Source organism: Hibiscus syriacus, unplaced genomic scaffold (genome assembly GCF_006381635.1).
Source record: "Hibiscus syriacus cultivar Baekdansim isolate YM2019G1 unplaced genomic scaffold, ASM638163v2 tig00013738_pilon, whole genome shotgun sequence".
NCBI classification, from domain to species: Eukaryota; Viridiplantae; Streptophyta; class Magnoliopsida; order Malvales; family Malvaceae; genus Hibiscus; species Hibiscus syriacus.
This window is the reverse complement of record NW_024062308.1, coordinates 737,663-750,652: the sequence shown is the minus strand read 5'-3', so window position 1 is coordinate 750,652 and position 12,990 is coordinate 737,663. Positions and strand designations below refer to the sequence as shown.

General features: G+C 33.2%; 2 protein-coding genes, 1 long non-coding RNA gene and 1 pseudogene across 4 annotated transcripts; 1 reads left to right on the top strand and 3 right to left on the bottom strand.

Annotated features, from left to right (window-relative positions):
* Window positions 1-703: 703 nt before the first annotated feature.
* Window positions 704-1,697, bottom strand: LOC120206372 (annotated as a pseudogene).
* Window positions 1,698-2,097: 400 nt separating this feature from the next.
* On the bottom strand, window positions 2,098-2,803 carry LOC120206350. 2 transcript variants are annotated; one of them, XR_005524102.1, is made up of 3 exons: window positions 2,689-2,803; window positions 2,387-2,541; window positions 2,098-2,167 (listed from the first exon to the last, which is right to left on the bottom strand). It is a non-coding gene; the product is annotated as an uncharacterized LOC120206350 (long non-coding RNA). The 2 variants fall into 2 exon arrangements; XR_005524103.1 differs by lacking the exon at window positions 2,098-2,167 and having other exon boundaries at window positions 2,409-2,423; window positions 2,509-2,541.
* Window positions 2,804-5,358: 2,555 nt separating this feature from the next.
* On the top strand, window positions 5,359-5,793 carry LOC120206370 (class V chitinase-like). Its single transcript, XM_039206043.1, has one exon. The coding sequence runs from the start codon at window positions 5,359-5,361 to the stop codon at window positions 5,791-5,793; it is 435 nt and encodes a 144-aa protein (XP_039061974.1).
* Window positions 5,794-7,899: 2,106 nt separating this feature from the next.
* On the bottom strand, window positions 7,900-8,664 carry LOC120206369. The gene is made up of 2 exons (XM_039206042.1): window positions 8,113-8,664; window positions 7,900-7,914 (listed from the first exon to the last, which is right to left on the bottom strand). Exons 1-2 carry the CDS (start codon window positions 8,662-8,664, stop codon window positions 7,900-7,902), a joined length of 567 nt encoding a protein of 188 aa, XP_039061973.1.
* Window positions 8,665-12,990: the final 4,326 nt, after the last annotated feature.

Here is a 12,990-nt window from a genome sequence, read left to right as displayed (position 1 = left end):
TGATGGTAGCACAAAACAAAACTGGATCTACCTTCGGTTCAAAGGAAAGTCAGAGAATGAGTCAAAATGGGCATAGAATACCAGATAAGTTTGGTACAGAATAAATATAGAAAAAAGAAGAAGAAAGTGGCAGGTATTTAAGGTATATTGTAATATGACCAAAGACAAAAAGAATGAAGTTTTGTTCTGAAAATATGGTATATGCAACTAGCAGGAAAAGGAAAGTGACCTGTTTAAAAGGTGTTTACAAAAGGAAAAGAGTCCATTGGTAATACTGCTATGAGCCTATAATCATTATTGAAGAAATCTTGGTATTGGAATTTAATATATCAAAATTTCATGCTCACTTTTTATTCGGATAACATATAGGTCCAAGTTAAAGGGTTATGAAGTACTGAATAAAGAACAAATTGGTCAACCATTGCCACTGATTCCCCTTATCTCCCTTTCCTTTCCACACTCTTACCAAGAATATAATTCTTTTGAGGGAGGAAAAGCAAAATGATATCAAGTCAAAAGGACCCCTTTGCAAAGTACCGAGCCGTAAGTGAACCAAGCTGTTTAGAAACTTTTGATCAAATGTTCTGTTCATTTACAATCGTACTAGTTAGAGATCAAACTTCTATCTCAGACCCTCTTTCGAGTTGTCAACAAAACAAAACTTTAAGCTGAAAGCTAGCCCATTTCAAACATGTCAAGTATGAACTATGAACTACAACTCTACATTTCACATTAACAATTCTTTACCTGTTAAGATAAAAGTCGCATTCCTGCTACATAAGGATGATTAGTAAACAAGATTCAGAGTATTGTTTCACATACTAATTCTGTTGTGTAAGTAGTCGAACTCAAATCCAATCACAGAGAAGACTGTCCGTTCGATTTGAAGAGTATATGCTCTTCTTCTAATGTTGTCTCATCCCCCACAACGGACACCCAGCTTTCAGAAATTTTATCCACTTGTCCATTTGATATCTCAACTAAAGTGAAGGCTCGGTTGGTACCATCGGAATTGGAATGCTTGCAGCGATGCCTCATTTATAGGTTTCACTCTGGGAACTATGGCTCCATTGAGGTATATAATGTCGTCAGTCCCAACTACTATCATTTTGCAAAGACCATTCCCATGCGCCAATTCTTTATGCATGATACCAAACATGACAAGTGGAATTGAGAAGGTAGCATCTGTTTCAAGAGGGAGATAGCTTGTGCTAGATCTGTACCAGAAATATTTTTGTTAGCTCGACACAAGAGGCCAGTGATTTATCTCATCATAGGCAAATACATTGCACGACGAAAGACATTAGATACATTAATTTTCATGCTCCTACATCCGGAATTCAGGGTCATATTTTCTAATAATCTTGCTAAGTACACCATAGAGTGAAATAACTAAATTATTTTGAAAAAAAAAGTTAGAACATCACACTGAAGGGAGCCAAACCCTGATAAAATACCTGGATCACCATGATCACCACCTTCAAACACCCAATCTTTTCCACAAATGTCATTCAATTCACTGCCAAGACCTGCAAAAAGTAACACCTATTTGTATAGGGAAAACCAATTGGTCTTAAAAAAAGGTTGATTCGGCTAGTCCATACACCTGCAGGTCCATTATGTGCAAGAAGTATAACTAGATGATCTTCTGGGGTCCCAAGTGCAGCTTCATAGATTCTCTTGGCACTGTCATCCATCTCTTGCATTCCATACCTAAATGACACTCCAATTTGGTAAATTGCAACACGAATAAAAATTCTGTGACAAGCAACTTCCCGATCACAATCCCATTAGAACTGCCAGTTTAATTTGCTAGCTCATTAGGTTACGGATGAGATAATATCTAATAAAGTCAATTCAAGTGTTTTGCAAAATTAACGGATAAGCCAAACAACAGTTTCTAGAAATGGAAATAATAGATAGGTTCAAATTGAAAACAAAGGAAGTCGTTAGGGGGAAAGACTAAAAGGACCAAACACACGAACAAGCAAGGATAAAAGGTCAAAGAAACAGACACTAAACTAACAAATAGATGCCACTATGCAATACTACCTTGCAGACAGAAGCCTTTTCCGAAAGATTCACTGACCCCACATGAAAAGGGCCGTCCACCAACAACACTGAGCTTTAGTAAAGGAAAGTCCAGACGTTTATAACCTACATGCTCCTGTCCAAGACCATACCAAACTGATGCCCTTTGAATTCTACTACTTAGAAATGATTATAATGTGCCAAAAGGTCATATGGTGATGCATACAATTAACTCTGATTGTAACCAAAGTCCCTACATCCACATGTTCACATTTTACAATTATTATTACTCAACGTTTGGCAACAGAACATCATCATAGCCTAGAATTATTTTGGGATTTGAAACACAAGTTACCCGACTAATTCAAGCCTCAAATTTTCACAGTTAGCATCTAACATGGAAAAAGAGATGGAATATAGAAAATTAAAGAAGCATGCATTCTTAAAATTCCTTTTTTATATATCAGGAAAGCTCACCATTCTAGTTGAAGTTGAACTCGATCCTTCTTCCTAATCATGGAAAGACGTCCTGGATTAGAGATCATTAGATTGTCTAACACATAACTAGCTACATTAAATATGCACAGGAACCACCAAATCAAAATCCGAACACAACCAACAAACATATTAGTAAATCATCGGGCATGAGTAACTTACTTAGAAGAAAACTGTTGAGTGCTCCAAGAATCATGATTTCCCAAAATAACTGCTTTTAGAAAGTTGAGAGCAGCAACATTTTGAACTAGTTCGTCATTCTCATTCCAAAATCACCTAAATAAAGGAAAAGCCTGTGAACAAAGAGGAAAAAAAAAGGAGAGGCAAAAGATTTACATCCTACAGGGTTAGATTTTGGGAAACAAATATAATAAGTTGTTCAGGTAGAGCAAGAGCTAGACATTGGTCGCATGGATTAGGCACATAATCTTCAGTTATCTATTTTCTTTTAAATGAACGAAAAATTCTTGGGTGTACCAGAAATATTCAGGAGTGTCAAATGGCAAAAGAGTCTAGCCTCATCAAGGTTACAATGCATGCATCTTTTCTACTTGACTCACCAATTGGAGCCGGCAAAAAATTAGAGGGAAGACTCCAAAGATGAATATTCATAGCACATTGGGTCGATAGACACTGAGGAAAGAGGAACCTGCCTGTGAAGAGCACCAAATCGGGTTGCATTTTCACAAAATCTCTTATTAGATAGGTAACGAGATCTATATGCAAATTTTCAAACCTCAAAAGAGTTCATGTAAAAAAAAACTAAAAAACGAATCTTTAATTGAGTGGAATCTTTTTAAACAATCAATCGGATCTATGAAATGTAATCAGGTATTTTGTACACTTTTATTTTACACATGTAATCACGCAATTTGAGATTAAAATCCGCACAGCTTGAGCGCCGAGTTAACTACAAGCATCCAAATCGATCTGGCAAGGTAACTTTCGTTTATTTTCACTTTTCACATTAAAGTAGAACCCTTATGTTTTCTTCTTCTCTCAAAATCCAAACTTTGTTGAACTTTAGTTTTTAAAATTACCAAAAAAAAAAATTACCTTGAGAAATTGAAGTGCCTTTGTGTCTTCTTCAAGGTCCCAATCATCGTGCTTCAATAAAAACCCAAATTTAGAAAGAAAGAAAAACGACTTATATAAATCGCCATACAAGCTGAACGACATGTATTAAATAAAACACTAAAAAGCTAAAGCAATAGCCCATCAAAGCACTACTCTCTCTCCCTCTCTCTCCATCTGCCCATTCTTACTTTTTTGACTTTCGGACACCCACCATAACCATTTTATCAACAACAATTCTTCTATTGTTCTCTTCTTTCTTCTTAATCTGGTTCGGTTGTTGTTTTGTAAATCTTTATTTGTTCGAAAAAGAAAAATTCTCACTGTGAAAAGTAAAGCTCTGGTTTTTGGTTGATTGAATAACCGGAAAGAAAGAAACTATGTTCCAGAGGTTAGGGAAGAGTAAAAGGAGCTAGAGGAGAAAACACAAGAGTTGGAGTATGACCATGGAGGTCGCCGTGCTCCGGTCGACCTATAAAGATCACTGTAGCATTATCTTATTACAACAAATAATCTCATCAGTATATTATTCGAGCAATTTATTTTTTCTAACACAAGGATGTATATATTTTAAAAACTATTTTTATTTAATTATTTATAATAAATAATGTTTTTATGCATTGGGGTTTAGAAAAAGTCTAGTTAATAATACAAAGTATTTCAAAGAAAGTACAAAAATAATTTGTATCGTTAATGATGAATTAATATATGTTTATGAGATTTTTTTGTTTTATATTGTATAAGTATATATTATTAAAGTATTATTAGAAGATACTGATAAAACATGTTGAATAAAATATAATATTATAAATGATTAAATTTGTTAAAGGACTTTAATGATTAAGAATAAATGTTGTTATCTTTAAAGATCATGAATAGTTGTATCTATAGGATATATATATATATATATATTAAAAAAGATTATGAACATAAATTATCATTATAATCATATTATATTATTACAAATATTATAATGATTATTTAATTAAAATTAATAGTGGATAACTTATTTAAAAAAAATCGTTTAAGTGCTTCAAACTCTATTTTAAATCTACTACTATTAAAAGTTACTTATAATATTTAAATTGTTATGATATTAATGATAAAAAGATACTATTGTAATTAAAAATTGACTCCAAATAATGACTTTAAATCTATATTTATATTTAATTTTTAAAATTTTATTTTCAAGCATAATTATAAAACATTTTCACTTTCTTTCCTTACAAACAATACAAATTATTTGTACAATCAATACTTCATTTTATTATAAATGAATTAAATGGAAAAAATTCTTTTAATTTAGTTTTATAAGGACCATTTTTAAATTGTATACAAATGTTTGTTTAAAATACTAAAAAATAAAGAAAAAATGATTATGTGGTGCATTTGTTTGTTTCCACACGTGTCCGGCCATCATCAAAGAACTCACTGGCTCTCATAATTCAACATAGAGTTTGATGAGTAAGCCTATGGCTGTGACAGAAAGAACGAAAGTTAAGAGCTAACCGAGCGTATATTTAACAGTGGATTCGTCTAAGGCTCCATTGACGAGCGGCCAATTAATACAGTAACGTATAGAAACTGGGGTTTGGTTTGGACTTTCGAGCAGTGTTTTCGTTTTCAAGTAAGGGTAGGTGTCCTTGTATCTAAGTACAAGGACTTGCAGACTCACAAATGGTGACGGCTGTTTAATTCAAGAGGTTATTGTTAAAATGTGAAACTTGGAAGATTTTTCTACCTTGTACGGAAGTTTCCATGGCATCCAAACCCATCTTCTTCCTTTCTTCTCAATCCCACTTCTCTGGTGCACAAACTTGGATTAAAGCTGGTTACTGGTACGCTAATGGCGAATTTCCCATACAATACATAAATTCAGCTTTGTTCACTCATCTTTCATTTGCCTTTGCTGAAGTGAACGCCTCAAATTATCAGCTCTCTATCCCCTCTTCCTCCGAGCAATATTTATCAACTTTTGCAACCATAGTCAAACGAAGAAACCCATCGGTTAAAACACTGTTATCCGTCTGGAATGGGATATCCGCAACAGGGAAATCTATATCCGGTGAAAAGGTTAATGACTCAATTTTATCTTCAATGGTCTCATCATCTTCTACAAGGAAGTCTTTCATTGATTCCTCCATGAAAGCAGATTATGCTTTTCATGGAATAGACTTGTTGGGTTTGGCCTAACATCACAGATTTGTCCAACGTTGGTGTTTTATTAGACGAATGGCGAGCTGCCATTAACTCTGAGCCTAGAAAACCAGGTGAGTCGCCATTGATATTAACGATAGGCATTCGTTATTTGCCAACAATTGGAATGGTAACTTATCCAATCGATTCTATAAGAAGATATGTTGATTGGGCACATGTTGTGGCATAAGATTACCATTTTCCAACAAGTGAGAATTTAACAGGCGTCCATGCTGCTTTGTATGATCCATCTTGTAATGTTAGTACAGATTTTGGCATTAGTGAATGGTTAAATAAAGGAATGTTTCCAAGCAAGCTGGTTTTGGGTTTGCCTTACCATGGATATGCATGGAAGTTGGTGAACAGCCAAGATAAAGCTGTTGGTGCACCGGCTTCAGGTCCAGCTGTCACCATGGATGGTTCCATGGAGGTACAATTTACAAAGCCATCAAATCGCATATTCGAGATTATGGTTATGGAGCTGCTAGTGTATACAATGCAACTTATGGAGTGAATTTGTTCACTTCCCCAACAATTTGGATCAATTTTGATGGAGTGGGGCTGTCCGAGCCAAAATTTCCTATGCAAAGGATAGAAAACTCGCCGGTTTCAATGCGTTTGAGCTTTCGAATGATGAGAACTGGATGCTATCATGGGCAGGTTGGAGTTTTCAACAATCTCAGAAGATTTTGAGCTTAAGCACTCTTCACATTAGAGAGTTGGGATTTTGTTAATATTTGCTGTTTTATGTAGCTAAATATATAGCTTTCAACTAAATCAATCATAGGTAAAGTAAACAAAGTCGATTCCGAGAAGTTTATCAATTTTGATGAGAAATTCTGATTAATATGCTGCTAAACTACATTGGCAGCTCAAGAGGGAGAAAATAAAGGAAACAAGCAGCAGTTGTTGCTTAAAATCATCTTTCCGGTTTCGCTGATTGCTATCCTCGCAGTGGTGGCTATGCTGTATTATTTGCGAAGAAGAAAGGTTAAAACAGTAGGTAATTGCCTCGAAGTATGAACACATGAAATTGAGCATATGGTTTGATTGTTAGCAATGCAAAAAAGGAAAGGTTCTTTTTATTCTTCTGGTTTTCCTGGCACGTTTTTTTATTCATTTTTACAGAGGAAATGGCTTTAGGAAGCATTCCTAGCCCAAGAGTTAACTATCAGCTGCTGAAAATTTTGGCAGTGATGCTTCTCGTTTGCAAGTGTTCAAGTTTTTCAACATCAAAGCAGCTACAAATAATTTCTCGAGTGCGAATAAGCTTGGAGAAGGTGGCTTTGGTCCCGTATACAAGGTCAATAAAACGACCTTTGTTTAAGCTTTGATGCATTTACATTCAATGCTGAAGCTAAGTTGCAGATACCAGCAAATGATGATTAAGTATACCTTTTGAATTTTTATATGCCAAGTTACCAAGAGGGCAGGAAATTGCAGTGAAGAGACTTTCCCGAACTTCGACTCAAGGACTTGAGGAGTTCCAAAATAAGGTTACATTGACACCCAGGCTTCAACATGTAAATCTAGTAAGGCTGTAGGGATATTGCACTGAGGAGGAGGAAAAAATGCTGATATATGAATTCATGCCAAATAAAAGCTTCGATCTCTATCTCTATGGTATGCTATAAGCTGATTTTAAGTCTTCTCTTACAGTTTAAAGCACAGGTCGGACATAATTCTACACTTCATAACATAATCAAAGGTGGGATTTTCTCGTTTTGTTGTCTTCGGCTTCTGAACTTTTCATCCGGATCCGATCAGGCGTTATGTTTTAGATTGGGAAAAACGTGTGCATATCATTGAAATGGTGAGGAGAAGAAAAGTGATGAGAAAGAAAGAAGAAGAAAAAAAGAAGAAAAAAAGAAGAAAAATGAAGAAGAAGATGTGGAACTGGTTGAAGAAAAAGAAGAGCCAATCAAAATGGTCAAACTGTGGCAGACAACGATCCAAATCAACAGATAATGGTCCAATTATATTTTTTGTCATGCCTATTAACGATTGTTAATGTCGAGTGATCATTTTGTAATAAACGATAACGTAATGACCAATTTATAACTTTTTAAACATCAGTGGTAAAAATAAATACTTAACCTAACATTAGTGACCGATTACCTATAATTTTATAGCATTAAAAAAACAGTGTTTTTTAATAAAGTATCAGTACCTAATACAATACTTAAAAATATCTTCTTTTAGTAATATATAATTACATAAATAAATCTTCTAAAAAATACATATAAATACATATTATATATTTAATACTACTTATTTATAACACATATTTAAAATACTTTTTTTTATAATAACAACCTCGTTAAAAAACCTCTTAAAACCTATGAGGGGAAAAGAGTGCCCAAACTCATTAACAATGACAATAGATAAATATGATAGATAATCATGCATAAAAGAAATTGCAGTAGCCGAACTAGATGCGAAGTTGGCTAAAGTATGATCAGCCTTATTTGCATTATGGCGAATGGATCTGAGCATATAATCCGAATGTGAAACCAGAATTTGATGGGCGTCGGGGAGGATGAATTGGAGAACTGACATATCGAAACTGTGCTGCTGAAATTGAGTAATGACCGAAGAGGAATCACTCTCAATTAGCTTTCGAGAATACCCCGACTCAATTACTAATTGAAAACCATAACACAAGGCATGCGCTTCCACACAATTAGAAACACGGGGACATCCGATGCTTCTCGCCCTTCCAGCCAAAACAAAGCCATCATGGTCATGAATAAGCGTTGATATAGTCGGGAGGCGGTCATCAGGCGGACACGCGCCGTCAACATTGAGCTTAACAAATCTTGGGGGTGGTTTCAACCAATGGTCAGTGTGAGCAAATGAGGAGACCATGGCCCAGGGGCGGACCTTATAGTTGTTCTGGGTATCTCAGGCAACCCCTCAAAATTGTCTACTTAGTATTAATTTTTTCTAATTTTTTTTAATTAATATAAGTGTCACCCCTAATATTGTGTGTAACGGTTTCTCTTTATTATAGGAAAAATTAATATCCTATTTAAAATTAAAAAAAGAGATCAAGCCCAAAAAACAAACTTTAAGCCCATGAATCAAGCACCTATTTTCAGTTTTGTGGGAATTAGGATACGACAATTGACAACATATTAGATCGAAGATTCGAAGGCTATGAAAACTGAAAACCTCGATTGAAGATTAAAAGGGCAACCGTGAACCGCCAGCAAGGGCTAAGGGTTGTGCCTCTGTGGAAACTAAAAACCTCGATTGAAGATTAAAAGGGCAACCGTGAACCGTCGGCAAGGGATGTGCCGCTGTGGTCTTGTAGAAACTCAACCCATCTTGGAAAGGTAAGGCCGCAAGGGCTGCCTCACTGCCTTCTTGGTGCGATTGAACTTTGAAGGGGAAGTCGACAGTAGTCGATTGAACTTTGAACTTTTGAAGGGCAACCCTTGAATTTTTTTGTACAACCCCTGAATTTTTATCCTGGTTCCGCCTCTGCATGGCCCGATCATTGTGGTTCAGTGGCTTTATTCGGTCAAAAAAGGACTGCATCACCTTACATGGAGAAACAATATGCCACCCACGTAAAAGACGATGTTCATGCACGAAAACGTTTCAACGATACCAAATTTGGGATAAAAGCAAGATTGTAAAGGTGAACAACCTTGACTCTAAAAGAGTGTGCAGTGTTATTAACCAAGTACCACAGGAATCAAACACACCAGAAGTCACAAAAGAAGAAAGGCCAGCAATGGAGAAAATTGGTCGTACCTCATAACAGTTAAGAAATGTATGCAAGACATTCTCTTCTGCGACTCCACAAAGACTACACCTTCCATTGGAAATCCTAGTGTAATACCCAAAATTTAGTAAGTGACTAAAATTTAATTTCTGAAAGTTTAGTGACCAACGTAAAAATTTAGGAAAATTTCAGGGACTAAAATATTAATTTTATCAAAAATAAGTTTTATCCCATAAATGAATAGTCCCCAAGAATGATATTTTTGTAGGAATCATATTTTTGATTCGGAGTTTGTATAAAAAGTTATAAAGCGATAAAATTCAGTAATAATTGAATAATATGATCAAATAAAAAAATTCAGAAAACTAAAAGGTTAATAATTTCATTTTTCTTATTTTTAATTGGTGAAATTCAACTTGGATTTTGGATTTAAATTGATTTTGCATGTTAAACCGAGATTGTTAGATTATAGTGACTAGATTGTAAATTTTGGGAAAACTACAAGGACAAAATTGGAAAAAAATGAACAAGTGGCATGGTAATTTGCCAATTATCATGATTTTTAAAGGGTAAAATGGTCTTTTACTAGAAAATGAATTTTTAATTCATTTTAATTAGTTTTAAGACAAGTGTATCATGATATTTTGATGGAAAAATCAAGAAATTTACTCTTCTTCTTCCAAACCGTGGCTTCCTTAGCTAAAGTAAGAAAAATATTATTTTTCTTTTTAATCCATTTTTTAGGTTTTTGGACTAAAGTGTGAAATAGAGAATTAATCTACATCAAATTCTCTATCATTTGCTATAAATATTTCATGGTTGTTTTGCTTGGATCATTATTTTGGTTATTAGGGTGGATGAAGAACAAGTTGGATTTTAATGATTTAAGGATGGATTTTTGATTTAGTAGATGTTGTTAAGTTGTTTCCAAGCATGTGTGTTGAATAAAATCAATTAGAAATACATGTACAAGGATTTGGATAAGGCTAGGGTTTTAAGGAAAAAATTATTTTGGATTGAATATGATATGGAAATATTTGAGATTGCAAGGGAATGCTGTTCAGAAGATGAATTCATGTTTGAATCAAGTTGAAAATTAAGCTAGATACACTTTATTATATTCGTCCATGAAGAAAAAAATTAGGGGAAATATTGAAAATTTTCCTTAAGCTTAGAAATGGTATTAGAATGATTTTACATGCTTTGAAATGTGTTTTGGACGAAGTTTGTGCAAGTGTAGGAACCTATTTGCATGTTTTAAGAAATTTAAGGATTAAAGTATAATTATTCAATAATTGATGTACTATGCTAGAATTTAATGTTAGAATGTTGAATTTGATATTAGATGGTGAAATTGGACCAATTTGAGAAGTTGGTAAAGTTTGAAGAACAAATTGAAAATATGAAAATTTTGGGAATTTAAGTGAAAATTGGGTAATTGTTGAGGTATTATGCTGGAATTAAATGTTGGAACATTTAATTAAGTTAATTGAAGAAAAATAGCAAGGACCATTTTGAATAAATTGAAAAAGTTGGGGCAAATTTTAAAAGAATTCATTTCATTGGTCAATAATGTGAAATTAAGATGAATATAGGGATTAGTGAATGAATACGGATAGTAAGAGGATTGAAGTTGTATTTTTATAGTGTTAAAGTTAGTATCGAAAATGCGAAATAGAGTTTATATCGAATACACATTAATGAATAATCAGTAATTTTTATGTTAATACACGTCTATTATGTTAGTGTAGATACTAACATATGCTTTGAATTTTATAAGTTGGTAAATTATAATCATGTAGATTGTACTCGAGACCGTGAGATGAGTAAGATTAAAGCTAAGGAAAAGTACGAGAATAAAGGCTTATATTGAAAATAGAGGTTCACTAATGAGGCATTACCAGGTGAGTGCATTATGGTTTTTATGCTATCGTATATGATATGAGGACATACTGCGATGAGCCAACCTCGAATGGTTTTGAAAGAAAAGTTTTAAATTATATCATGAATTATTTTTATATTGTTTACAAAATGATGTGTTGATAATTTGATTATAAACTGCTTAATACATTTATGTGATATTTTATTTAAATAATATTTGAATAATTTATGGAAATGATTTTGAAAGGATTATGTGGTATGAAGTATTTAAAGTATTTTATATGAAATTTGATAAATGAATATGAATGATTTCGGGTATAAACTGCCAAATGCAATAATTTTTATAAAGAATAATTGAACATGTTGATATATATATATATATACATTGGATAAATGAATAAGATATGAATATGACATAAAAGTCCATTGTATGTTGCATTGAGAGTACTAGGCACAATTGACATGTCACGAGTTCGAGTGATTCTGATTTGGTACATTCGTGTGCATTTGATGATTATACCTGGAATGCATATTTCTGTATTTGGTGATTGCACCTGGAGTGCATATTTCTGTTTCTGATGATAGCACATGGAGTGCTTATTGCGCACACTCGTTTGACTCACGTACCTTGCATTCTCTTAAAATATACATTGGGCTATGAAAATGAAATGTGAAAGTTCTTAAATGTGATTGAATGGAAAAGAATATGAAATGATTATTGTGATTCATATTGATTACCATGATTTTTATAAAAACACGAGATGATGATTTTTGGCATGATATGCCTTTTATGTAATAAAGTATTTATATATGTGATATGATTCGAAAGAAAATTATTGTTTACTAAGTATTTGGATTTGACACTATATGCTTATACATGTGCTAAGTAATGATTTTCAGGTTCAATTTTATTAAAAGGAAAAAGGTCTGAATTATCAGTTTTATATATTTTTATACGATGGTAGTAGCATTCTAGTTATTTATGATCTTTTCATAATTTGAAATGTCTTACCTTAGTTTATATGCCTCACTATGTGGAAACTTAGCGTGTGAAAGGAAATGGATCGGAGTAAGGAGCGTGGTTTGGTATCACTTTTGAAGATCGTATCAACTCTCCAGTATCAATATGTTATTTTCTAATGATTTGACTTTTCTAGTTAGCATATATATTAATGAGTATTATGTTGCTCTGATATGATAGTATAAATCAGATCGTAAACTATTAAACAAACTAACTAAATATGGACACTACTAAGTATAATAAAGAGTAGATGCATGAATAACAATTTATTAAGTTATGCTTTAAATATTACCAGTATGGATTTTATAGAATGCAAATTTTAGACAGTTTTAAAAGTTATATGAAACAATATTGAATTGCTACATTACTTCCTAAAATCAGGTTTGAAATGAATGATAAAATATTTCTTTTTTATTTTTACTCGATTAAATATTTTAGTGATTAAAGTAAATTTATTGTTTTTGAAAGAAACAAAATTTTAAGGGTTTTTGAGTAGGAAATATTATAAAAGGTAAATGTGACATCTTTAACTCGTATTTGAGTATGTATATGGGTAAGG

Coding starts and splice junctions, on each gene's coding strand:
- LOC120206370 (XM_039206043.1), top strand. CDS start 5,359: ATGGCATCCAAACCCATCTTCTTCCTTTCTTCTCAATCCCACTTCTCT.
- LOC120206369 (XM_039206042.1), bottom strand. CDS start 8,664: ATGGTCTCCTCATTTGCTCACACTGACCATTGGTTGAAACCACCCCCA.